This window comes from Lemur catta, chromosome 1, assembly GCF_020740605.2.
Source record: "Lemur catta isolate mLemCat1 chromosome 1, mLemCat1.pri, whole genome shotgun sequence".
Taxonomy (NCBI): Eukaryota; Metazoa; Chordata; class Mammalia; order Primates; family Lemuridae; genus Lemur; species Lemur catta.
Window position 1 is genome coordinate 81,825,491 of NC_059128.1, and position 26,993 is coordinate 81,852,483.

Genomic DNA, 26,993 nt, shown 5'->3' on the forward strand with positions numbered 1-26,993 from the left:
CATTCTCAAGCTTAGTTCTGCTGCCTCCCTGAAAGGAGTTTAGATATGTGAACGCTGCCATGACTTACATCTGTGTTTTTGGTAAACCGTGTGTTGTATATACATATCCTTTATGACTTTAGGAGAAACAATACGAATAATAAACAGGAAAAGAATACTAAACGCTAGCCATCCTACCTAACAATTTCTGTTATTTCTTTCAACTTATTAATACTAAAACACAAGTCTAGGTAAATATCTGAGCAACTGAAAAAACACAAAAATAAAGTCATGCTAAGTTAAACTCAATTTTAGTTTCCATAAATTTAAAGATTAAGATGAGATTTTCTGTTCCTTGCCATAATGAATTAACAAGGACTAGATTTATCTTCCTCCTTAAAAAAATCAGGAAACCAAATAAAACAGAGGAAACAATAGTTTTCAATCATTAGACAACAGGCAGCAACAGGACAATGATTCCTGAGAAAAGGAAAACAAACAAGGTGAACCCTAGGATTTGGTAAACATGCAGTTTACCAAAAACACAAATGCCCAGCTTTTGCCTGGAGAGTCTCCAGGCCATAGCACAGGGAAGTAAAACTCAGACGAGCCCAGCAATCTCACTGGATTGCAGAGAAAGAGTTCAGAGTTTGGCGAAGCAAAAATGGCTAGAATTTGAAGGGAGAGGGAAATAGTGGAGAAAAAGGAGCTGCACAGAAAAAGAGCTCTGGAGGTGTGTGTGTGTGTGTGTGTGTGTGTGTGTGTGTGTGTGTGTGTGTGTGTGTGTGTGTGTGTGTGTGTGTATGTGTGTGTGCGCGCACGCGCGTGTGTGTATGTGTCTCCAGGGAAATAACTACAGGAAAAGAATAAGGCTGGGAATACGTTGTGATCCACCGAGCCATGGTGGAAAGACCTCCTAATTTACAGGGCATCAAATATTGCCTTAGTAGTGGGGCTAAATTAGCCCCTGATTAAAAGCTGCTCTAAACTTGATCTAACAAAGCCTATAAAGAAAGCTTTGAAAGGATTAAGTGGATTTCCAGTAACTTAAGTGTGTCATAGAAAAAGTCCCAACAGTATTTTTAAAAATACAATAAAATCCAGCATTCAAAACATAAAATTCAAAATGTTTAGCATTCAATTAAAATTTACCAGGCATGCAAAGAAGCAGGAAAGAAAATATGAACCATGACCAGGAAAAAAAAAAAATCAATCAGTAGAAACTAACCCAGCAATGACACAGACAATAGAGTTAAATACATTCCATGTGTTTCGGAAAGTTAAGGAAAATATGAACATGTGGAGAGAAATGGAAGATGTAAAAAAGACCCAAATTGGACTTACAGAGAAAAAAAAAACTATGATATCTGAAATGAAAAAAATCACTGGATAGGATTAAAAGCATACTTAACACTATAGAAGATAAGTGACCATAAAAACATAGCAATAAAACTCTATAAAATTAAATACTAGGATTTAAAACTAGGAATAAATTTAACAAAGCATATGACTTGTACCCTGAAAACCAAACATTGATGAAAGAAATTAAAGAAGATCTAAATAGACGGAAAAATATCCCATGTTCAGGGATCAAAAGATAATACTGTTACAATGGCAAAACTCCCCAAATTGACCTACAGATTCAATGCAACATCTATCAGAATCCCAGCTGCTTCCTTTGCGGAAAGTGACAAACTGATCCTAAAATTCACATGGAAATGCAAGAGATCCAGAAACATGAAACCAGTCTTGAAAAAGAACAAAATTGGAAGACTCAGACTTTCCAGTTTCAAAATTTACTACAAAGCTCCAACAATCAAGACAGTGTGGTACTGGCACAGGACAGACATATAGATCAAGGGAATATAATTGGAAGTCCAGAAATAAACCCTCACATTTACAGTCAATTGATTTTCAACAAGGGTGCCAAAACAATTTAATGGGAAGAACCTTTTCAACAACAGTACTGGGACAATTGGAAATTGGATATCCACATACAAAAGAAGGAAGTTAGACCCCTGTCTCACATCACATGCAAAAATTAACTCAAAATGGATCCTAAACCTAATGTAAGAAATAAAACTCATAGAAGAAAATATAGGTATAAGTCTTTAGGATTCTGGGTTTGGGAATGGTTTCTTAGATATGATACTAAAAGCAGAAGCAACAAAAGAAAAAAATAGATAAGTTTGACTTTATAAAATTAAAGACTATCCTGCTTCAAAGGATACTATCAAGAAAGTAAAAAACCCACAGAATAGGGGGAAAATATTTACAAATCTGACAAAGGACTTACATTGAGAATATATAAAGAACTCTCAAAACTAAACAATAAAAATACAACCTACTTTTAAAATGGGCAACTTTTGAATAGGCATTTCTCCAAGAAGATATACAAATGGCCAATAAACACATGAAAAGATATCCAGACCAAAACCACAATTAGATACCATTTCACATCTACTAGGGGGGGTATAATTTTTTTAAAAATGGAAAATAACAAGGTATTGGTAAGGAGATGGAGAAATGGAACTCTCATTCATCATTGGTGGAAATGTAAAATGGTGAAGACATTTTGGAAATCAGTTTGATGGTTCCTCGAAATTCTACTCGTGTGTTTGTGCGTGTGTGTATGTGTATATATAAAATATATATCTAAGATAAATGAAAACATATGTCCACACAAAACATTATCCACATATGTTCACAGTAGCACTATTCATAATAGCCAAAAAGTAGAAACAAAACAAATAATGTCTATCAGTTGGCGAATGAATAAACAAAATGTGGTATGTCCATTTATAGGAATATTATTTGACTATAAAATGGAATGGAAGTACTGATACATGCTACAAAATTGATGAACCTTGAAAACATGTTAAGTGAAAGAAGCCAATCACAGACCACATATTATATGATTCTATTTATGTGAAATGCACAAAGCAGGCAAATCCATAGAGACAGAAAGTAGATTAGTGGTTGCTTGGAGCTGTGGGGGCAGGAAAAGGTAATGAAGAATGACTGGGAATAGGTATGGGGTTTCTTTTGGGGAATGTTAAAATGCTCTAAAATTAGGTTGTGGTGATGGTTGCACAGCTCCATGAATATACGAAAAACCACTGAACTGTACACTTTAAATGGATGTTGTATGGTATGCAACAGACATCTCAATAAAGCTGTAAAGAAAAAAAAGAACACCCAATGTATGAGTTCTGTATATATGAAGGCAAACCTAATAATCTGTAGTGTTTAGGTGTGAATAACTGAGTATTAAAAGGATAAGGAAATACCAGAAATGATTGCCCTAACAGTTAAGATAGTAGTTAATCTCAAGGTTATTACTGAAAAGAATACGGGCAGTGGCTGGCAATGTTTATTTCTTGACCTGGGTGGAAGGCCCATGAGTATTCACTTTATACTTACATTTCATGCACTTTTCTTTATGTGTACCATTTCACAATTTTAAAAATTTAAAAAGTAAAATAAAACTATAAAAAGTACTAGAAAAATAACATCTTTTCAAACATCAAGAAATCATGAAGAAAGTGATAGATCTAACTACATAAAAATTTTAAACATAAACAGTGATAACGCTCAACAGTGGACAGGGTACAGAGAAATAGGTACTGCCACATGATGTGGGTAATAATGTCAACTTTAGGGCAACAGGTATCAAAATCCTCAAATGTGTGCATACCTTTTAGCAAGAAAATTATTCTACATCTTAAGGAAATAATCAAATGTGAATAAAGACTTGACTAGAAGGATGCTTATAATAATGATATTGTATTATATATAATAAAATTTTAAACAGTACATTAGTAACTAAAACATGGTTCATTCATACATATATTCATTAAAAATTATATATAACAATATTTACTGACATTCAAAGATTTCAGAATATACTAAGTTAAATGGCATTATAAAACAGTATATTCAATATTATTTTATCTTTTAGAAACATACAAAATAGATAATGTTGAAGTTATATACCAGAATGTTAACAGTGGTTTTCTTCACAGGAGGTGAGGTAAGATTATGGGTGATTTCTATTTTTTCTGTTCTTTTAATTTGTATTTTATAATTTTTCCATAATGGAGGATAAAGTTACTTTTGAAAAGAAATAAGCAGTTGACAGTATGTACCCTTGATAACATGTGATGAAAATGCAATCTCATCTCTATGATCCTCCTCCCCAAAACCCATGAGAAAAACATAATCATAAGAAAAACATAAAATTCCAACAGAGGGGCTTCCTACAAAATACTTGACCAGTATTCCTCAAAACTGTCAAGATCATCACAAATAGGGAAAGTCAAGAAGACTCTAAGGAAACCACGACCCCTAAATGTAATTTGGTATCCTGGAACAGAAAAAGGACATTAGGTAAAAACTAAGGATGGACATTAGTTAATAATAATGTATCAATATTGGCTCATTAATTATAACAAATGGACTATACTAATGTAAGATGTTAGTAGGGGAAAATGGGTGCTACATATATATGAAATCCATACAATATAAATTTTTCTGTAAATTTATAACCGTTCTTTAAAAAAAGGAGACAGTATCTGAGTTAAAATTTTTACTGTTCTTCAGTTTCAGATGATTCCAAATAAAATGTTAGAATATTGTATGTGTGTGCATGTGTGTGTGTAGAGAGAGAGACAATGAACAAAATAGTAGGTAGGGTTTTTTTAAGGTTACAAAAGGAGCTCCTTGCAATACATATATGCAACTTTTATATATGTGATATATATAAGTCTGTATAGATCTCACCTATTTAAACCACTCTATTTCTACAGAAACAGAAGATATAAACAATTATAAGAAATAGAAATATATAAATAAAATATATTACAATGTATCTTCCTGTGCTGTAAGATATGGTGAGCTAACTTTAAGCAGAATTGCCTATTTTGCTCAGTTAACAAATTATGCATCCCTAATTTCTTTTCTTACTGAAAGTTGACCACTGAAATAGCACATCCTGTACTCCTAGAGAGAGCCAAGTCAGAGAGCAGAGAAAGTGCTTGCTAAAATAATTTTCTCTTCTTTCCTCAAAAGGGAAAAAGTCAGTGATGGGGACCAATCCTGAAAAGGCTCACTACTGAGCCCTATGGAAGTCGGTTCCCTTAAATCCAAATAAACTGTAGTCCCTTATGAATCCTGCTGAGAAGACCAAAGGGAAAAGGCATTCCACTTGTTAAATGTTTTTTATTTGAGCTTAGCAGCCAACTATAATAAGGGAGAGAGGAAACTGTCTGCAAGCTACATGCAGATTTAGCTACTCAAATTCCATGAATGTAAAATAGAACATTGAGGCTAAACCCTTAAAATTTACTAGGCAGTAGCTTGAGGGAGGTGGTAGTTGGTAATAAAAGCTTAGAGCCACTAATATTTGGGTCAGTGATTTGAAAGCAGCTCAAGTCAACAAAGAACTAAAATTCTCAACACTGGGAAAATTGTTGCTTCCTTTTATTCTAAGAATCACAGTCCACCAGAGGAAAGTTACAAATCTCTTCTCTCCTACATCTCCTTTAAATTTGATCTGATAATAAATATTTTTTAGTTTTGCTCAAATCTAAATGATCATCTATTAAACTGCAGGTGGGTGGGATGACTATAAGCTAAACGTTTGTTCCCCTGCCCTGCTTTACCCTGGATGTCTTCTCACTGCATCTCAGCAACTAACCACACTGTACCTTAGTTATTCTTTACTTTTCCAGATGAATGTGTCTATTATTCCTCTTACCATAATAATGATAGGATGTCTCAGGTTTATTATTTATAGGAATGGGCTTTAAAATTACTATAGTATTTGGGCTATGAACGCTAAGTAAATAGAAAGTGCAAAAGTAGAATATACTTTAGACATCATGATGAACTAAGTCTATTTGAAAAGCAAACATATATATATAATGAATTATTTTCCCAATTCCCAGGACAATTTTGGCACAAACTAAAATAAGGTAATAACAAATTGGAGAAAAATCTTTTTTGGCAGGAACTACATCTTTAATCCTCAAAAATAAAAGACAAAGAATGAAGTCTAAGGCAAAAAGGTTTGACTGTCATGTAAATTTGAACAAACAGAAAACTGTGCCTACCCTCAGCAGTTTTGGGTTCAATTACTGATTTTGTTGCTAATTGTCCGTCTTCTTGAGCAAAGGAGCTCACCTCTCTGAACTCTGGTTTTTTTCTGACTCTAACATGTTAATACTGGATCTGACATTTTTCACAAGGTTGAGGATCAAGAACTTTTTACAAAGTATGTGTTGAATTAAAAGTAGATTAATATAAAGTCTGATCAATGGTATATTTTAACCAATCTTCTATTGAATAATACTAGCAATACCTATCATTTATCACGGGCCTAATATGTCTGGAACACACACATGAGGCCCCTTACATTCATTATCTATTTTAATCCTCATTTTAACCTTCAAGAGACATCAAGCCTGATTAGAAAACAGGCTCAGAAAAGTTGCCCAAGGTCACAAAGCTAGTAATAAATGCCAACACTACGATTTAAAACAGTTAGGATCTAAACCCCATGCTCTTTTGATTAGCCCCTTAGAATTAATCCGGCATTAATAGGAAATGAGGCATTCGTGGCAGTGAATTTTCTAGATGACTGTATTTTAACTTTAAAATTTTACATTTATCTGTCTAAAAAACATAAAATGCACTTCCTCTTTTGCTTTAATTAGTCCACCAAAACGGAAGCCTTTCTTCGACAACTGGGATCGTAATTATGGACATTCTGATGTGGATCAGAATATACATGGATGTGTAAAGCCATTTGCTGTGATGCTCAGTCACCCCAGCCCCTTGGGTTTCTCGTTCCCTCCTTGCTAAGGCTGAGCTGTGTGGCCTAAGCACTGACAGCACCTCTCCCAAACTCCTGCCCTAGCTGCTCTGCAGTCAGTTAGGAAATCAGGTAACTAATGGGGTGCAAATAAATCTAAGTCAATACGGCCCTGGGACAAGAGTTTGAAGGTGGGTCCTACTGAATACATCATATAATCTAGATCTGATATTTTCTTCTTTGCTTCCTTCTGGATGGTAGCTGTGATCTGTGGGATGAGAGTCCCTGAAGACAGACCTCCAGGTACCTGGGGCCTTACTAAACTAAAATAATACTAATAAAAACCTGCTTTCACAGCATCACCTGATCACTTACTTTAGCTTTCAATTTACTGAATCTCATCTTACTGTTCTTAAACTGGAATCACAGTATAAAAATACATAACTTCGAAGACCTATCTTAGAGAAAACTTTTCAGATTTACATATTTGTATTTAGTTGTGTGAGATCTGAAACACACGTATCAAATGCTCTCGCAAAACAATAATGCAGTAATGACGGCAAACTCAGTCTTACACTATAAACCAAATGGTGGTGTTGAGGGGCAGACGCATTCAAGAAAAGTTTTCCTGGACCTAAATACGATCTCTTCCAAACACCTCATCTCTCTTCCCTAACCAAAACCAGCAGAGGGAATGTGTAAATCTCCCCTCTATACATCAAGCACAACACTGAACACACAGCACTTACTAATAGTTGTTTACAAGCATGTCTCCTTCTCCCTGACTAGGCAAAATGTAAACTCCCTGTGAAGAGGACTGTTTCTATCTCATTTTTTGTACTCTATTCCCAGAGCCTTGCATAGCACTTTCCATGTGGCAAGTGCTTCTAAAGTGTGAATGAACGAAGTCTCATTCATTTATCCTTTAAATGTTTAATACTCCCTCTTCCACCACCACCACCCCTCCCCCGTCAGTCCCCAAGAGGGACAATAGAAAAGCACTCAAGGGAGTGCTGTGAGATTGCTAAGATATCTATCTGTATTAAGCAGTAGTATAAAAGGCAGAATCCCTATTTTAAAAGTAAGGTCACAGTAAAGTTTCCATGAGAAACTAATGCTTTTTTTTTCTTACACACTATTGATAAATGCAAGATGTCTGCTTTTAACACACAGTGTTAGCATATAAAAATAATATGCCCTCACTTTAATAGCTAAAATAGATACAGATACATAATCTAAGTTTTAGAGTTTGCTTTGTATATTTTAACTACATTAATCACTTTTTAACTTAATAAAATTGATGTGTCTATGTGGGTGTTAAAGACAGTACAATATTAATACTTGAAGTTTCTGTGCATTATCTGATTTCAGACATTTATACTTCATTAAAAATTACTAAAACATCCTTCAAGAATCCCTACTCAGCTCATCATTTCATGCCTGGGTCCACCTGTTTACCATGTATCATCAGTATCATTAATGTCAGTTAATTAATAAACTATTTTCTCAATACCTGTTAACTTTGGACTTTTTCCAGTTGACTTTTTTAATACCCAAATCCACATATGATTCAGTGAGTTCTACATTTAATTCTCCTTCGGAGTCACTTGGAAGTATTCCTAGTTTTGCAGCAGATTCATAGAGAGAAATTTCATCTTTTAGTTCGATTAATTCTTCCTACAACACAAAATTATTGAAAATAATTTTTATTATTTTCCTATATGAAGAAAACAATCATTCCATCTATGCTTTAAATTTTGTTTTAATGATCAGTATAAGGCAGAAAAACTTCTTCAAATGCACTATTAGGATACATTATAAATAATTTTATAAAGGCCAGCATGAATCAGGTCTTCAAGTAAATTGAATGAATAAATGAATAAATGAACGAGAAAACAAATATAAGTAGTTTCGCTCAGACCTCCCTGTCTTACATTTTGTCCTCCATGGAAAGTGTCCCTTGAGCTGAGATGCTGATGGAAGCACTTTTTGGCTTACTAGAATAGGGGACAAAGTAGACTGGTTTGACAAGAATGTGTTGTACTTCAGTCTGCCAGTGGTGAAAAGGCAAAATACCTCCATCAGTGGAGGTAACACTGGAACTCTTCTCCAGTATTTTCTTCTCCCTCCAGTAGAAATTGTAAGTAGTACCGAAGGAGGATGTGAGAGAATTGTAGTGAACCTTAATGTTCCCCACACCTGTAGATGAACTGATCTCTGGATTACAGGTTAGAGGAAGGGATATACCATGTGAAGAAGGTACGGGCAGACTGACAGGAGGGGCATGGCTCTGACTCTGCTGCTAGACAGAACTGAGCTTGACTCCCCAGCTGTGTGCGTGAAGCTGTGAGCAATTCCCATACGCTGGTCTGAAAATGGTCCAACCACCTCTCGCATACCAAGAAACCCAAGATTCAAAAAGGTGATATAACCACTGCCCAATTCAGTTGCCCACAGAGTCTCTTCCAAGTGGTGACACTCACATGCAAAGCCTTGTTCATGTTTTCACTCATAGCATGAGCCTTTTGTGCTTGTTGCAGCTGGAGCCGAAGCTGAGCCACCTCCTGTACTGACCCTGTGGAGGAAAGAATTATAGGATACACTAAATGTAAGGAGACAAAGGACCTATGATCTACAGAAGAACTTGAATCCACTGAGGCTACAGACAGTTAAGTTCTGCTTTATTGCCACTATCCTTTTAGGGACATAACAGAATAGAGCCAGCAGGACCCAGAAGGCATAGGGCTGGTCCAGACATTTCCAAGATTTAGTCTGGCTCCCCTATGTCCTTAGGGAGTTGAAGGCACAGGCTACTATGACCTTCTTATTAATCAAATCAGCCACATCTACAGACCTTAACACTCCGGAAGTACTATCTACTGACCTATCTATCTATTTATTTATTAGAGAAGAGGCCTCACTCTGCAGTCCAGGCTGGTGTGCAGTGGCATAATCATAGCTCACCATAACCTTGAACTCCTGGACTCAAGTGATCCTCCTGCTTCAGCCTCCCGAATAGCTAGGACTACAGGCGAACACCACCACACACAGCTAATTTTTAAATTTTTTATAGAGATGGGGTCTTGCTATGTTGCCCAAGCTGGTCTCAGCTCCTGGCCTCAAGCTATCCTTCCAACTCGGCCTCCCAAAATACTGGGATTACAGGTGTGAGCCACCGCACCAGCCCAGAAGTCCCTCAATAGGAGCATAACATTCCAACCCATAGAAGGCCAAAGAAAAAATTCCTCAGAGCGCATTTCTGCCCTCTAATAAGAAAACTACATCTTGCTGCCTGTAACTTCTTTCTAAATGCTTTTATTTCCAACACTCCCAGATTCACATGTGAAATAAGTATATTAGGGTTGTGCTTCCGAAACTTTAGTAACCTAATATTTTAAATGTACCAGGGGAAGTTCCCATTTAAAAGGGACTTTATTGGGTTTCCAAAGAAAATGACCAACTGGAAAATGGTTAAGTGATGGCATATTATGCAGTTAAAGAAAATCATACTTTCAAAGCCTTTAATGGCCAGGAAAAAGACTTACCAATAATGCCAAGAGAAAACAAAGGCTACAAAACTAAACAGGGAGGGGCACCTAAACAGAGTGTGATCCAAATTTTGCCCCCCACCAAATATATACACACACATATTTAGGCAGTCATTGACTTTAGAACTTTCAGCTTTTGAATAACCCACCCTTTCACACACTGTACCAACAGTCTGAATTGCCTTTCATGTGCCAAAGTGTGACTTTCACGTATCAGCTAATGAATAACCATTGACCTATTTTCAGTGTGAGCTATTCACCAGCCAACAGGGTGGTTTTTCTGTACAGCAGTGTTTATACAAACATTTGATTATTTTCTTGACTTTTAATCTAATATCATTTTATAAAAATAAGTAAGAAATAAAACTATGGCTGAAACTAAAATGACAGGAAGCATATGTCTCAAACTTAATACTGTAGAGACCATACTAGAAATCTTCACCATGACAAGAATGTAATTCTCTGGTGTCAACTGACCGGGTAGGTGGCTATTCCATTGGGGGGGGGGGAGGGGGGAAATTAAAGAAGTTATACAAAAGGATAGAACTATATCATCAAATATTGGGTCTAAAAAACCAAAATATAATGGGATTTTACAATCATTTTTAGCTTTCAGGGATAGAACTTACCTTATAAAACATATTTTATTGTTCAATTTTTGCACATTCAGCTTTAGTATATTTTCAGAAATGCACTTACAGAGAAGCAGGGCATTGCCAATGTGTGTGCACTCATTTCATTAGAAGGAAATACATTCAAATGTTAACAGTAATTACCTCTGAGTAGTAGGATTATTGGTTATTTTTATTTGGTACTTTATGCTTGTCCACAGTTTTGAAATTATCTAATAAAAATAAAATACACCTTTATCCATATATAATAGTATTTTTTAAAAAAGAAAATGAATCTGTCACCAATTGCCTTTTCTGGCTCTTCTGGATTTCTTGTAATTCATGGATCCTACTGTGTTCCCTCTGCATATTGAACTAGCCTTCTGGGGAGACAGAGCCCGCCCAGACACCTACCGGACTGTAGCAAGTGGGCACACTGCTTTTGACTCTCCTCTAGACTTCTCGTCAGCCTGTTAATGATCTCAGTCTTTTCTAATTTGACTGCTTCTTGATTCCTTTCCAGTTGTTTCACATGATCTTTCAAATGAGAGCAAACATCTTCCTAAATAGAAAAAGAGTTCAATCATTTTCATGATCACTTTTAATAAATATTAAACTAAAAATAATGATACGTAATTGCATTTTATGGCAAATACACCGTCATCACATAGCATCACTTCTTTTACAGGGTTACGTGCACAGGACTGGAAGTCAGGAGAACAAACTTGTGTGATCTTGGGTGAGGCTTCAACTCAGTCTGTTTCTTCTTTTGTAATTATGCTAATAAAGGCTGAATTAGATGATTTCTATCTTATTTTTTAATTAATTTATTTTTCTCTAACCTGCTTCAGAGAAAAATTGCTTTTTTTCTTTCTTATTTAGATGACTTCTAAAATCCCCTTCTACTCCACATTCACAAGACACTGTTATTTTAAAATTTGATTTTATTCAAGTCAAAGGAAATGTATTACATTCTTATTTGCATTTTATGCTGTCAGGATAAGCGTATGTATACATATTTAAGGAGACCACTTTGAATCATGCAATTTGTATCCCAAGACAGCAAGGATACAGATAAAAACATGGAAACTCACTCTATTCTGTACAGCCAAAAGCTCATTCTGTTCGGGGCAGCCAAAAATAATTGATCCCTCCTCTTAACTTCTTTTAAATTTGATCTGTTTCTCTTTTACATTTCTCTTTCTACCTTTTACATGTCTTATTTCTCTTAATAATCTCCTTGAGGGTACCTCTGTAGTGCTTTATACATGTAAGGGCTACAATAAACACTTGAAAAACGAATGACAAAGGAAAACAAACACAGTGGGTGGGTGGGTGGGGGTGTGTGTGTGTAATTGTAGGAGGAAATATAGAAAATACAGAGTGCGTATGCAAGATACTCAAGTTTCTCCAATTTTGGAGTAATGAGCCACAAGAGTCCCAAGCCCAGGAAGAACAAATCACCACTGTGGAAATCATCACCTTTCATACAAATGAGGCTACGCAGGCTGAATTTCAGGCAAATGGCAGAGCATGGGAAAGGCAGAGGAGTGAATTAAGGTAATTGGTTGAAATTACCTAAAAAAAATTTTAAAGAAAATAAGTAGTAAGAGGAATATCAAGAAAGGGCTTTGCAGTAGAGAGAAGGCCTTAGGGTTTTGGTGCCTTATTCATAGGATAACCTAAAGCCCAATAATGCCTTAAAAATACTAACACAAGGTACACACCGTAAGGTTACTAACACAGAAGTTCCCTTAAGCAGAGCAAAGGGACACTGAAGTCTCTCACTTTAGCTTAAAAATTCATATGAATTTTGCATTCTACTTCATAATGTAGCTATGTTTGCTTTAAATTTTTTCTACCAAATTTTTGAGCAAAATGAAGCTTCTGGAAACTGGTCCATGTTTATTCAGCTCTGCAAACCTCCTGGCACACTGCTGCTGATTCCCAGGCCAGCTTGAGAAGCCTGGTTCTAAACTGCAAAAGTAACATGGCAAACACAATGAATGAGCTAATATTAATGACAGTACAATAGTAATAACAGCAAGGGGTGGGGAGATGGCTAGTATTTATGTTCTGGGTGGTCACAATAGTTTTTATAAGCAACTGGAAACTGGACGAAAAACAAGTTTTAAGAAAAAGTAGATATGAAAAACACTATAAAGAAAAGGCAGTAATTTGAGTATATGCAACAATCAATTAAACCATGGTGTTTCCCGTTGACAAGTTCAGGGAAACAGATATACTCAAAAACTATAAAATTTTAGTACTAAAAAACAAACAAAAAAAGATGAATAGTTCTGTCTTTTCCATGATTAGCTTGAGTGCGAACACTCAGTTCAAGACTGATATGGGCAGACATATTTTAATCCCAAATGAGACAAGTGTAATGATAAAGAGATGATAGTTGAATCTGTAGGAGGGAAAATAATTGGACAGAGTTCTAGTGCACAGAAAAATGAGGATTAGACCACACAGAGAGGTCTGCAGGAGTCTCTTAGCCAACAGAAAGTATTCAAAGTGGAGCCCTTAAACATATCATGAAAGGAAAGGTAGAAAATAGATCAGGTGAAGTTAGGTAAGAGATAGAAACCAAAGTCCACGATTTCACCAAAAGCTGAAGATTTCAAGAAGACCAGAATGACCAAAGGTATTATCTCCATCAAGGAGGTAATCAGAGATCTTAACATGATATTTCTACAAACAGTTTGGTGAAATAACTAGAACTCTTAGAACATGGCACTTCTACGACTGAAATGAGGTAAAAGGCAGTTTGGTGGAGAGAGTGTCCAGGAGATAGTTTACTAGTAGAGAATTATATCACTGGAGGAAGACTATGAGCTCCAAGAAGCCCATTTCTTCCCATTTTCTCTCTCTCTCTCTCTCTCTCTCACACACACACACACACACACACACACACACACACACACAATCAAGGGAAACTCAGCCAAAGCAAAAAGATTTCATGGTGTGAGTGCGTATAATCTTTTTTACCCAAAAAAGCTGATGTATCTTTTTTTCCTTTACTGGCTCTTTTTTTTTCTTTGTAATTACTATGGGTACACAATAGTTGTATACCTCTATAGGGTTCACGTGATGTTTTGATACAGAGATATAATGTGAATTAATCAAATCAGGGTAATTGGGGTATCCATCACCTCAGGCATTTATCATTTCTTTGTGTTAGGAACATTCCAATTCCACTCTTTTAGTTATTTTAAAGTACATCCTAACTTATCTGACAAGGCACTAATAACTAGAATATAAGGAACTCCAACAACTCAATAGGAAAAAAATCAAATAATCTGATTAAAAGATGGGCAAAGGATCTGAATAGACATTTCTCAAAAGACATACAAATGGCTAAAAGGCTTATGAAAAAATGCTCATCATTAGTAATCGAGAAATGCAAATCAAAATTATAATGAGATACCATCTCACCCCAGTTAAAATGACTTTTATCAATAAGACAGGCAATAACAAAAGCTGGCAAGGATGTGCAAAAAGGGGAACGCTTGTATGTTGTTGGCGGGAATGTAAATTAGTGCAATCACTATGCAGAAAAGCTGATGTCTTAAAGAAAATACTAAATAACATTAATAATTTTACAAGCCATATATTTCTCAAAATACTAGTTACACAGACATTCAAAAACTCAATTGCATCATGGATTGCTACTTCTCCCATTACATGTGTTGAATTTTCTCTTTCAAACTATAATTAAACACCCATTCATGTTAAAAACTCTCAGTAAACTAGGTATGGAAGAGAATTTGCTCAACTTTTTTTTTTTTTTAAACCTATAGCATCATACTTAACAGTGAAAACTTGAAGCTTCCCCACTAAGATCAGGATCAAAGCAAGGATGTCCCTTCTTATCACTGCTTTTCAACATCATACTGGAAGTCCTAGCTAATACAGTAAGACAAGAAAAGGAAATAAAAGGTATACATATTGGGAAGAAAGAAATAAAGCTGTCTTTATTCATGGATGACATTACTATCCAGGTAGAAAATCTGAAAGAACCAACAGAAAGACTCCTGGAACTAATAAACAATTATAGCAGGGTATGGGATGCAAGGTGACTCCAAAAAAGTCAATCACTTTCCTATATAGCAGCAATGAATGCCTGGAATTTGAAACTAAAAACACAATACCATTTACCTTAGCACCTCAAAAAACGAATACTTAGGTATAAATCTAACAAAATATGTACAAGATCTACATGACAAAAACTACAAAACTCTGATGAAAGAAATCAAAGAACTAAATAAATGGAGAGATATCCCATGTTCACAGATAGGAAGATTCAATATTGTCAAGAAGTCACTTCTTTCTAACTTGATCTATAGATTCAAAGCAATCCCAATCAAAATCTTAGCAAGTTATTTTGTGGATATCAAAAAACTGATTATATAAAGTTTATATGGGGAGTCCCATATAGTAGTACCACTCTGGTGCAGGATGTTAATGGAAAAGGCAATGCACATGTGGGGACAGGAGGTATATATGGGTAATCTCTGTACTTTCCACCCAATTTGCTATGAACCTAAAACTGCTCTAAAAAATAAAGAGAGAGAGAGAGAGAGTGTGTATGTGCACACACACACACAAATATAAAATTAAATATACGTAAAGTCTGTTCACATACTTATGTTTAGCTACTAATCAATAAGTTTGTTAAAGCAGAATATTATGATTAGTCAATAATGTAGTTGTCCATTTTTACTAAGAACATTTTTATAAAGCAATAATTTTCAACCTTTTGTGAGAGGAGACATGAACCTCCTAGAAAATCTGAAGAAGCTCATGGGTCTTCTCCAAAAAACTGCATACACAACCCCATTATGATTTGGGTTGTTATTTTAAGTGTGTTGGAATTTTCCATACCCTAACATCTTTTCTTCTCCTCTTCCCTTAGTTTAAACCAATTCTGAAATTACATTAAGACAAATGCATTGTGAAATTTTATTCATTCACGATTATCTAGGGTTTTAGAGATCAAGCAAACCTACCACCTGGTTACCCTCCCCAACTTTCTCGGAGACCCAAGAAAGGATTCCTATTGGTTAAGCTCCCAAGATAGTCTCTCAACTTCTGTCCAGCCCCCAGCACACTCATTCCTTTCAGTCTGCATTTATTCTAGGACCACATGAATAATATGCATAAACACTCTACAAATAAAGGACTACTAATGTGAGAATTGAGAAAGTACTAACCAATCCTACAAGAAGAAGAAGTAGGGTTTCCAAAATCATACCTTTAGGACGTATTCATAGATTAAAAAATCATTGGCTTTTAAGTTTCACTTATAATCTAACACCTACTACAAACATCCATGATTTTTATATGATGAACCAAAAAAGGTCGGTTTCAAGAAAATAATAATAATCAGTTTACTTGCTTATAACAGTTGCTCATTTGAAATCATCCCAACCTGTTCTTTAAGTGCGGTAACTGTAGCATCCAAATTCTTTTGTAAGGACAGTACTTGCTCTTCATACTTTTTTGTGAGGCCCATAACAATGCTCTCATGCTGCTCTCTAGCTCGTTGAAGTGATTCAGAATGATGAAGGTCCACCAGTTGCTGCTTCAAGCTTTCCAGAGCCATTTCAGTTGTTCTGCATTTCTTGATCATCTGACAAATACACACACACACGAGATCCACGTTTACAGTACTTTAACTCTGTGCTCTCTATGGACTTTAACCCTAAAACTCAACCATGCTTTAATGAGAGCGGAGAAGAAGGGATCTCCCCATATCATAGCTCAAGCTCCTTAAAATGTCCTTAGCTGGGACCCAACAGGCCCATGGCTGTTGGAAACAATACTCATTGAGAAAATACATTTTGTAGTTACCTCAGGAGAGTGAAGGATGATTTTGCGCAGCATGATGGCAATGCGGATTTCAGGCAAGTAATCTGCTGCTACTGTATTGGCCTCAGTGCCGTTTGCATTGCTCTGTGAGCAAAGTGTGGGGCAACCCAATTGTTAGGTCATAGGAAAATGACAACTGTTCCTTGAAAGACTGTTGAAAACTGCCAATGGTCACTTACTAAAAACAAAGTTTTGAAAGCTCTAACTGCACAGTTGGTATTATAGGCAAAACAACTGCCTCCCAGAGATGCCCACATCCTAATCCCTAAAACCTGTGATTGTTATGTTACATGGCAAGGGAAAATTAAGATGGCTCATAGAATTAAAGTTGCTAACTATTAATAGATGACCTTAAATTAAGGAGACGATCCTGAATTATCTAGATGGGCCCAAGAACAGATGGGGCCAGTTTTCAGAGGAAAACTGAGGCAGAAAAGTCAGAACCAGTGAGACTCAACTAGCCATTGCTGGCTCTGAAGATGGAAATGGGCCACGAGCCAAGGAACACAAGTGGCCTCCAGAAGCTGGAAAAATCAAGAAAATGGATTCTCCTCTAGAGTCTCCAGAAAGCAATGCAGCCCTGCTGACACTTTGATTTTAGCCTAGTGAGATTCATATCAGACTTCTGACTCCAGAACTGTGAGGTAAATGTATGTGGTTTTAAGCCACTAAATTTGTGGTCGTCTTTTATAGCAGCAACAGGAAACTATTAAATAATACACTTAATGATTCTGTTCCCTTTATATTTTTATTTATGCTACTCTTTTATAAATGTAATTTCTAACTCATAAAAAGATTATAAAGTTATAACCTTTTACTACATAAAAGCAATTTAACTTTTCAGTATAATAACTTTGTCAGTTTTCAAAAGGTTAAAAATAATCCATATTACACATAAAATTAATATTTCAAATGAGGATTATTCTTCATTCTATTCCAGAGATTGCCAATTTATTCTAATACTGCTTTCATCACTAAGATATTTATTCATTTGCTCAATAAATAACATGAACACTTTGTGCTAGGCAGGGTTCCAAGCACTAAAGACACAATGACAAGACAGACCAGGTCCAAGCTCTTACTACTTTCAGGTGGGAAGAGACAATTATTAACAAGTAAATGAATGAGATCATTTCAGATAGTTATAGAGTACTAGAATGCAGCACGATGAAGGGGAGTGGAGTACGGAACTTGGGCTACTTTACATACAAGGTGAACAGGGAGTCCTCTCAGAAAAGATGACTTTTTTTTTAGTTGAGACCTGAAGGATGAGGAGGCAGCCATGAGAAAACATTGTTTAAAGTCTTTTATTAAACCATCCTCAGACTTAGTTAGCTACAAGTCTCACCCCAAACCAAGCTCATTATTTTACAGTCACTTTCATTTTTAACTTTCCCACCCCAGAAAAAAATGGTATTACCAAAAAATGGAATCACCCACCACCAGGCTTGGCTACCAATATCTTGTGATTATTTCCAAAAAGCAAATAGCCATCTACTCATTAATCAAAGAATGTGTTACCACTTTAAAGGCAAGTCTAAAGAACAGTTCCCCAAATGGTTAAGAAGCAGCAGAATCCATTTTTAAAAAAAGCTTCTAGGATAACAACTGTGAAGGGAAAATTTGGGTCAGAAAATGTAGGTTCTGATGCTTTGTCAATAATTAGCTTTATACCCTTTGGCAAGTAATTTGATCTAAGACTTGGTTAACTCATTATAAAATGGTAAAATACAATGCCTTGCTAATCAAAATTCTGACAAAATTTTTTTTACAAAACATGAGATGTTGATTTGCAAGATCTAGAAGTGAAAATGTGAAAAAGAGTTACAAAATTTTTTGAAGACTATTAAGAACAGAACTTGTTTACAAATTTCAAAACACCATAAAAGGTATAGTCAGGATAGTATCCAAGCAGGAATAGAAAAACATATTTAAAAAAATATACATATATATATGTATGTATATAGGTTCGGTCAATTTTGAACAACAATGTTCACTCAATATATACTGACCACCACTGTGTGCCAGGTGCTGGGCATAGGTAATGGAGCTACAAAGATGAGGGCAGCCCAATATTGCTTTCAAGGTGTCCTCAGTCTATTATAATAGACATGATCATCTGGCTTGGGGAGAAAAGCAGGAGATACTTAGGAAAGGGAAACCTGTGGTCAGGAGCTTGTCAATCAAATAGCTGCAGGCCATGCTAAGGGCATTTCAGAAAGAAGACATGACACATATAAGTACTGTATATAGAAACAACAAACTTGAGTTTGAGGAGAATAAAAGAATAGATAATTATGCAAGGATAAGATGGTCATCTTGATACCATATTTCATCCCACAGGTAAAGTGGGGTCGTTGAAAGGCTTCAAAGGAATGACATAATCATAACTGTACTCTACAAAGCTTACTCAGATAGCCATCATAGAGAATTTGTGGAAAGGGTAAAAGACTAGAGACTAGTTAAGAGACTTTTGTAAATAAGAGGGTAAAATCCTGAATGGATGGAAATGAGAAGACTCAATAGAATTTAGTGGGTGACTGAGGAGTTGAGGTCTCCTCCAGCTGTGTAGTGTCAAGGACTTGGTGGATGGTAGCACCACTCCTCCAAGGTAAGGCAAGAAGAAGCAGGCTCATGGTGGAGGAAAATACAAACTTCAAAGTTCTTCTAAATTTAGTCCTACCCTGCCAAAAGTTTAGCTAAGTAACTAAACTTTTCACTGAATAACTTTTTCACCATAAATAATGAAGTTAAAATATGTACCTGTTCTTCGTTAACTTTTAATGCTTGTATTTGGGTCTCCAGTGCTTTCATTTGTGCTTCAAGCTGCATTTCTCTTTCTTTTCCATTCTGAAAGAGTTTTTGTGATTCTTGCAGGCTGAGGGTCAAACCATCCTTTTCATCTAGGGCATAAAAATGTTTGTATAAATAATGTTACTGTAGAAGGACCCCGACTGTCACAATCCCTATCAAATATCAGATCTATATCATATATGAATGTTGTTGAATTAAATTCAATTCAGACAAATAAACTTTAGTCGATTTAGAAAAAAACAAATAATGATTTAATAAAAAAAGAAAACAACTCTGAGTGACACCAAAAAAAAAAAATCTTATAGAACCAGAACCTCTTCCTTTAAAAATATTATTGTATCCTTTTGGGGGACAAAAGATTTCCTAACAATTTCAGCATTTGTTTATCTGAGAAGCCACATAGATGTGACAAACCCCTGCTAATCAAAGAATGTATCTAACATTAATGATCTTACACAGACTTGCATTGAACTCTTTTTTTTTTTTTGAGACAGAGTCTCGCTTTGTTGCCCGGGCTAGAGTGAGTGCCGTGGCATCAGCCTAGCTCACAGCAACCTCAAACTCCTGGGCTTAAGCGATCCTACTGCCTTAGCCTCCCGGGTAGCTGGGACTACAGGCATGCGCCACCATGCCCAGCTAATTTGTTTTCTATCTATATATATATTTTAGTTGGCCAGATCATTTCTTTCTATTTTTAGTAGAGACAGGGTCTTGCTCTTGCTCAGGCTGGTCTCGAACTCCTGACCTTGAGCGATCCACCCGCCTCGGCCTCCCAGAGTGCTAGGATTACAGGCGTGAGCCACCGCGCCCTGCCTGCATTGAACTCTTAAACTCACCTAATCTTAAACTCATCTCACATATTTTGCTATAATAGCTCACATCTATCTCTAGGGTACCTCATAAACAACACCCTGCAGTTGTTATTTTACCTTTGATTATCAGAAGTTGGTGATTCAGATATCGAATTTGACGTTCACTTTCATTTAACTTTTCAACAAAGTTTTCAAGTTGTCTCTCTTTTGCTTTGTTAAGAACCTGAAGTTGAATAATCTGCATATTTTCTGCAGAATCTGCTTTGGAATTAAAGATGGTTTATTAGATTAAAAACATATCAAAATATAAATTTGTGGTCATTTAAAGCAGTGTTTTTAAAACTGTGGATATACAACTTATTAGAGTATCATGAAATCAATTCAGTGGATTCTGACTAGTATTTTTTTATAAAAATTAAGACAGAATATAATAGACTATACAGAGTGCACCATGTAGTAAGAATAAGTATTATTTTGTGAAACTTTTGTTTCATTTATATACATTTGATTACATAGATATATATTGCAGACTGCATCACCATGTTTAAAAATGTACTTCTTACTGTGGGTCACTGCCAGAAAACTTTGAAAGTCACTGATTTAGGATGTAAACCTGAATCACTACCATTGTGGCCAATTAAAAATCAGTATATAACAACTGCAACAGAAAAGAGTAATATGCCCTCATAAAATTAAAAATAAGTACATCACCTTCTATAAAATCATTCTGAAAGAAAATTTCAGATACCCTTCTCAAAATATTTTATTTTAAATGGGATATAAATATCATGTTAATATTTATGCTGGGACATAATTCCTGAATTAATTAACTAATGAATAGCTTAATAAAGAATTCTGAAGTCTTCTTTGAGAAAAAAAGTCATTTTAGGGAGCTCTTAAGAACGACTGAGTGAAAAATGAAAAAAAAAAAAGATCAGTGGGAAGTCTAGTTTTCTCTTTGGTCTAGCACAGGTGGTCCAGAATATCCACTATGACGTTTCCCCCACCAACTAAAGGAAAAAGAAAAAACAAAAACTCACTGTCACACTCTAGAATCACACTGGCTCTTAAACACACACAATAATTACAAATTATTTAATACGCCAGAGAATATGACAATAAAAGTTAGACTACAAAAACACTAATTCAGCACAGTCACTGTTTAAGTTTTGGTTTTTGGGTTTTGTTTTTTAATACCAGTATTTCATCTCAAAATTCTCTAGTAAAGCTGTAAGCACTTTTCTCATTCTCATATTTATATATATACTATACAAATGGCAAGTAACACAACTGAACCCAATATCTAAGTCTAATTCTGAATATAAAGTAATTTATATCAGAGTTGCCCAATTATTAATATTACATTAAAACTGTAAAATCAAAAGAAAAAGTCAAGATGATAATGGCTGATTTATTAAATTACATTTCTATATAATCAAAAATCTGAGATTAAAGACAAATCTATATTTCTCTTTCCAAATTAGTTTTCAATTAAAAAAAATGTTAATAAACAAAATCTTTTCTTTATAAAATTTCAAATGAACTCTAGTCTCCTGCACGACAGGCAGGAATACTAACCACTATATAAATGAGAATGCTTTAACCAGAATGACTGAAATATACAATGAGAATAGTTTTCATTTGACTTTTCATTATGGAAAATTTCAAACATATAAGGAAGTAGAGAGAACAGCACAATGAATCCTCATAAATCCATCTCCCAAATTCAGCAACTATGAAACCACAGCCAGTTTTGCTTCACCTATACTTACATCTAACATCACTCTCCAACAACATATTATTTTAAAGTAAATCGTAGACTTCTTATCAGTTCATAAGTACCTCAGTATGTATCTCTAAAAATAAGGGCTCTTTGAACTATCAACAACAACTCCGTTGTTATACTTAAAAAACTATTCTTGAATGTGTTCAAATATCCACTCAGTGTTCACAATTCCTCAATTATGTTATTAAAAAATAAATTTGATACCTACTTTCATTAGCTCTTAAAAATTGTTGCTGCAGGCCTTCAAATGTGTCACTTCCTGCTATCTCCTGGGCTGGTGAGCCATTATTCTGGGCAGAAGACTGATAAGGTTTATATGTCACTTTATATGACTCCAAAGCTTGACAACCAGGACCTCGTGATGAACCGAATTGCTATTATAAGATGACAAATGAAAGTGCCAATTAGGATTTGGCCTTTTCTTCCAAAATTATCTGAATTAAACACCTTAATTCTGTGTTGCAGAACTTAATAATGGTATAATTACAATTTTTACACATATATCTGCTCAAAATAGTACTTATTGTTATTTAATACTGTTAATTAGAAGTCTGCAATATATAATTTACAAACACCTTAAATGCACTTTTGAGCACATAATGGAGCCAATTTCATAAATAAAGCCCAGGAATTCCAATGAGACTATATATAAATATTTTATAACAAATGATTTAGATGATGCCAACATCTTGGGAACAAAAAAATGCAAATGTTCAACAATAAGAACATGTGGAATGAAGAACATTCTACAGAGATAGAATTAAGAGAAAATAACCACCTTAGAAGGACCAAAAAAATCCCATTATTGGGTGACACAGAATAGCTATTGGCGAAATGAGACATTTGTTGTCATTGAGAAATTCTGAGAAACAACTATCTCCTGAGGTCTTACTTCATTAAACTCTCCCACAGGAAAAAACAAGGTGCTTTTTTTCTGTAATATTCATTCTGTCTACTGTCATATCATCATATAAAACAGATATCAACTTTGAAATGTTTAACCTAAAATTTGTTATAACTGGTAAGCAAGAAAATTGAGGAAACTCAATTCTGTCATCTACACAGAATTACTGCTTTAAAAACTCTATGAAGATACCTGAAGCAGAGTGAAGCGGGAGAAGCCAGAGGCACCAGTAAATGAGGACAGTTAATCTTTGGCAGACTTAATTTTTGGTGTTTAAATAACTGTTTCCAAAGAGCCTCTATTTTAAACTTCTGACTTAAGATCATGATTGTATTAGATTATAAATAGAAAACAGCATGACTAATTCACCATGAACCTGAATAAGTGCCCTCTCAGAAATTTGTGTGGTTAAAATAAATCATCTTACCACTGCACTTACATACAGTTCTTAAACACACACAGACATCATGCAGATGCCTGCGCACATATACACAAATTCTTGAAAGTCAAGGTCTTACAATACCTGAAAATGGTTCCTTTGGGGATCTGAAAATTTAATTACATTGGTCGGTTGGTTATTAAATTCTTGCTTCTGACCACTGTTATATGGTCGAAAGTTTTCAGGAAGGTGATATAAATCAGTCTGTTCACATTTACTTGGAGGACTATAGCCACTTCCGCCTTCGTCTCCACCTTCTGCAGGATGGTACCCAGGGTGCCGGTCTTCAGTTTCAGTTCGATTTTCTTCCCAGCCATTACCACGTTTTTCTCCAACACATAAACTCTGAAGTTCATTATAGTCCTGTTAGATAACAAGAGTAAAACAAAAGCACTAAGATCTATTCCCAACCTCATCCAAGACGTGATCACTCCAGACACTTACAACTTACATTTATACTTTGAGATTTGGGCAGCACTTGATGCTCATTCCAGTTCATCTCCAATTGCTCAGCATGATGTGGTCTTGAGAAAAATCAATACTTTAGATTTAAAGACTATCATTTACTTGGACATAGATTACACAAACAATCCCAAGACTTTAACATGTTTTCCCTCCATCCTTCACTCAACATTTTAAGAATCAGTCTACAGTTGTATAATCATGTACATTATTATTATCTGCAGAGAAGCAAAAGAAAAAGACTTATAGACTTGCAATACACAAGTGAAAGTGATTTCCGGTCCTTACTCTCCCTCTGTGTCATCCTCACTGCAGTCCGAATAGCGGAGCTCAGGGGAGGAGAGGTCATCATCCAGCATATCATGAGGAAGGTCTGTGAGTAATTGCTGCAACTGAGTCAGAAAAGTCTGCATTAATATCACACTGACTTCAATACAAGATACCAAAGCGAAACTGCCTTGGAATGAGTGAATTCCTCCTTTAATTAATTACTTAAATTCCACACAAATTATGTTCATCATTTCACTTGGGGAAAGGGGAATGAGTAATGTCAGGATTTATATCAGAAGGCTTTATTTTTTTTCTACAAAGGTCTCAGATTTAAATACACATACAACAGAATTGAAAAACTTTTTTATGGAAACACAGCAAGTCACAATAACGGTGTAATCATTGTATTATGTTATCACAGGGTAGACTGAGTCTCCGAATCCTGTTTTACCAGTAATCAGACCTTGAGGACCTGACAATCAGACACCCCCCCAGGGAATCGGAGTGGCCAGATGCACTCCGCGCAGGTGATGAGAACAGCAGCAGCAACAGGTGGCCCAGAAGCCCTGAAAAGCTCTGAAACCTCTTGGGGAGAGACTTAACTAGTAGACAGCCATCTAATTCCAAAGATGAAAAGACATACAATACTCTGCTCTTACAAAACATTTGAGTAAAAGGAGAGTTGGAAGATTCAGTGTTCTACAGATAGCACACTCAAAAGCATAACACTAAACCTGACATTAAAAATTCGACTTCGCTCTCCTATTTTTTCTAGAAACATTACAATTTTAGCATTCTGCCTATATAAACTAGATAGACAAAATTCATTCGAGTGTCAAGATAAACTCTGATAAAAAGATGAATAGTCTAATTTGTTAAATTTCAATATCTGCAATTGTCTTTCTTCAAATCTCATAAAGTGTCTTCAAATTTGTAACAATCAAAAGATCAAATATTATGTTACTGAATAGCTTGTAGGGGACTGCTTATAATAATGAATTCTCTTTAAGAAACTAAGCACCAGCTTCATTAACAAGTTGACTAAGTCCCTCCAAAGTCCAATAATCAAACCCATAAAATTATGCAACAAGTGAATTTTAAACATGTTAAATACCCTGTAAAACCCTGGAGGAAAAAAAGATGCTTCTTGGTCTACGGCAGCGTTTTTTTTCCCCCTACTTTCTCTGTCATTAGTATAAAAGAAATGGAATATACCTATAAAACATATCCAAGTATTATGTTAAGAATAAAAAAAATTCTTAAACAAAATACATATGGTAAAAGTTAAATGAACATATTCTATGGAAGGCCTGAAAGGAATGCCCCAAATTGTTAAAATTTGGGAATGGGAATGGAGTGAGGTGGGAAGAGGGGATACATCTTCACTCCACATAGATTTCTGATATTCACAACATGATTTTTTATTTTTTTAAGGTTTTCTCAATCCATTTGGTTCTTTAAAGATGAAACAAGAGAAAGATATTCTCTCCAATAAAAAGTTATTTTCATCTCTAAATCTGTTTGCTGCTAAAATTAGCAACCAAGACCTTGATTTACTGCAGGGTGCTTGAAAAGTATTTTGAGAATTAGCCATAGTCAGAATTCACCCAAAGATATAAAGAACAAGAAACACAAAAGAAACACACTAAAAACAGAACACATCAACATATCAGTATACTACCTGCCTCAAGTGAAAGATAGCAAAGTAATTCCACAAAGACACAAAATGCACTAGAAAAAAAAAATGACATATATGAGGTCTTTTAAAAGTAGTCCAGCCTGTTTTGTCTATAATTATGTACCACTACTTTAAAGAAAAAGACTACCCCCACATGTTACACAGGGAAAAATAACAACAAAATAAATCTTCTATACTTACATCAAGTAGAGATTCCTGAATAGAAAGAATATCTTTTTCTAAACCTTCGGTAAGGTTCAAGTACATAGCCTTATAATTCAGAGGAACCATGACAGGGACATCCGAACAGTACATTTTTTTTCCCCTCACAAAAACAGAAAAAGCTATATAATGATTAAGCAGTTATTGTAGCTTTCTTTGTGACACAACAAAATTAACAAAATTGGCCTCCATGGAGGAAAATTAATTTGAGCATGGGCAATCAGCTAATCAAAATGCTTCTGGATCCACAGGCAAACTTATTAACTAGCAAAATCATTCCTATAGTATTTAGAGTCTCACAAGATATTTTAATAATATATATGTGCTAACATTTTTAAATAGTTTCATTCACCTTCAAAAAATTTCTCCATCAAGTTCTTTGGCATAGCTGGGTCATATTCCTTGGCTTCTATAATTTTCAGGGCAAAGAAAAGCTAAATGAAATGAAGTCCTCCTAATTAAGGCCATTCAGGGACAAAATCCCACCTACAACGTTTCCATTTCCCAGGATCAATGTGTACTCTCCTCATATACACTGTCAAATAGATTTTGCTTTTCTTTCATTGAACTGTGTGTCATAAAACACAAAATTGCCATATCTATTTATGCATGTTACAAAATAGAAAATTTTAGAAACTATAAATTTTCCTCATTAAAGATCCACTCAACTTCCAAATAGAGATTCAAAGACAGAGATAACAATCCTTATAAATGACAAGATTTAGTCTCACTCATTAATTTCAGATTCATCAGACTGCTTTTTGGTTACAAGTAGCA

General features: G+C 35.2%; 1 protein-coding gene across 9 annotated transcripts in view; it reads right to left on the reverse strand.

Annotated features, from left to right (window-relative positions):
- CEP152 (centrosomal protein 152) overlaps positions 1–26,993 on the reverse strand; it is a 73,539-nt gene that overhangs the window by 36,226 nt on the left and 10,320 nt on the right. For 5 of the 9 annotated variants that reach the window (XM_045528617.1, XM_045528650.1, XM_045528642.1 and 2 more), the window contains 10 exons: positions 24,335–24,438; positions 24,036–24,108; positions 23,669–23,947; positions 22,450–22,615; positions 20,573–20,716; positions 19,593–19,732; positions 16,390–16,590; positions 11,367–11,514; positions 9,277–9,368; positions 8,307–8,470 (listed from right to left, as the gene is read on the reverse strand). In XM_045528617.1, coding sequence (XP_045384573.1) covers positions 8,307–8,470; positions 9,277–9,368; positions 11,367–11,514; positions 16,390–16,590; positions 19,593–19,732; positions 20,573–20,716; positions 22,450–22,615; positions 23,669–23,947; positions 24,036–24,108; positions 24,335–24,438 — 1,511 coding nt within the window. The remainder of the gene's footprint in view (positions 1–8,306; positions 8,471–9,276; positions 9,369–11,366; positions 11,515–16,389; positions 16,591–19,592; positions 19,733–20,572; positions 20,717–22,449; positions 22,616–23,668; positions 23,948–24,035; positions 24,109–24,334; positions 24,439–26,993) is intronic. The other 4 variants (XM_045528678.1, XM_045528669.1, XM_045528659.1 and 1 more) reach the window with 1 other exon arrangement.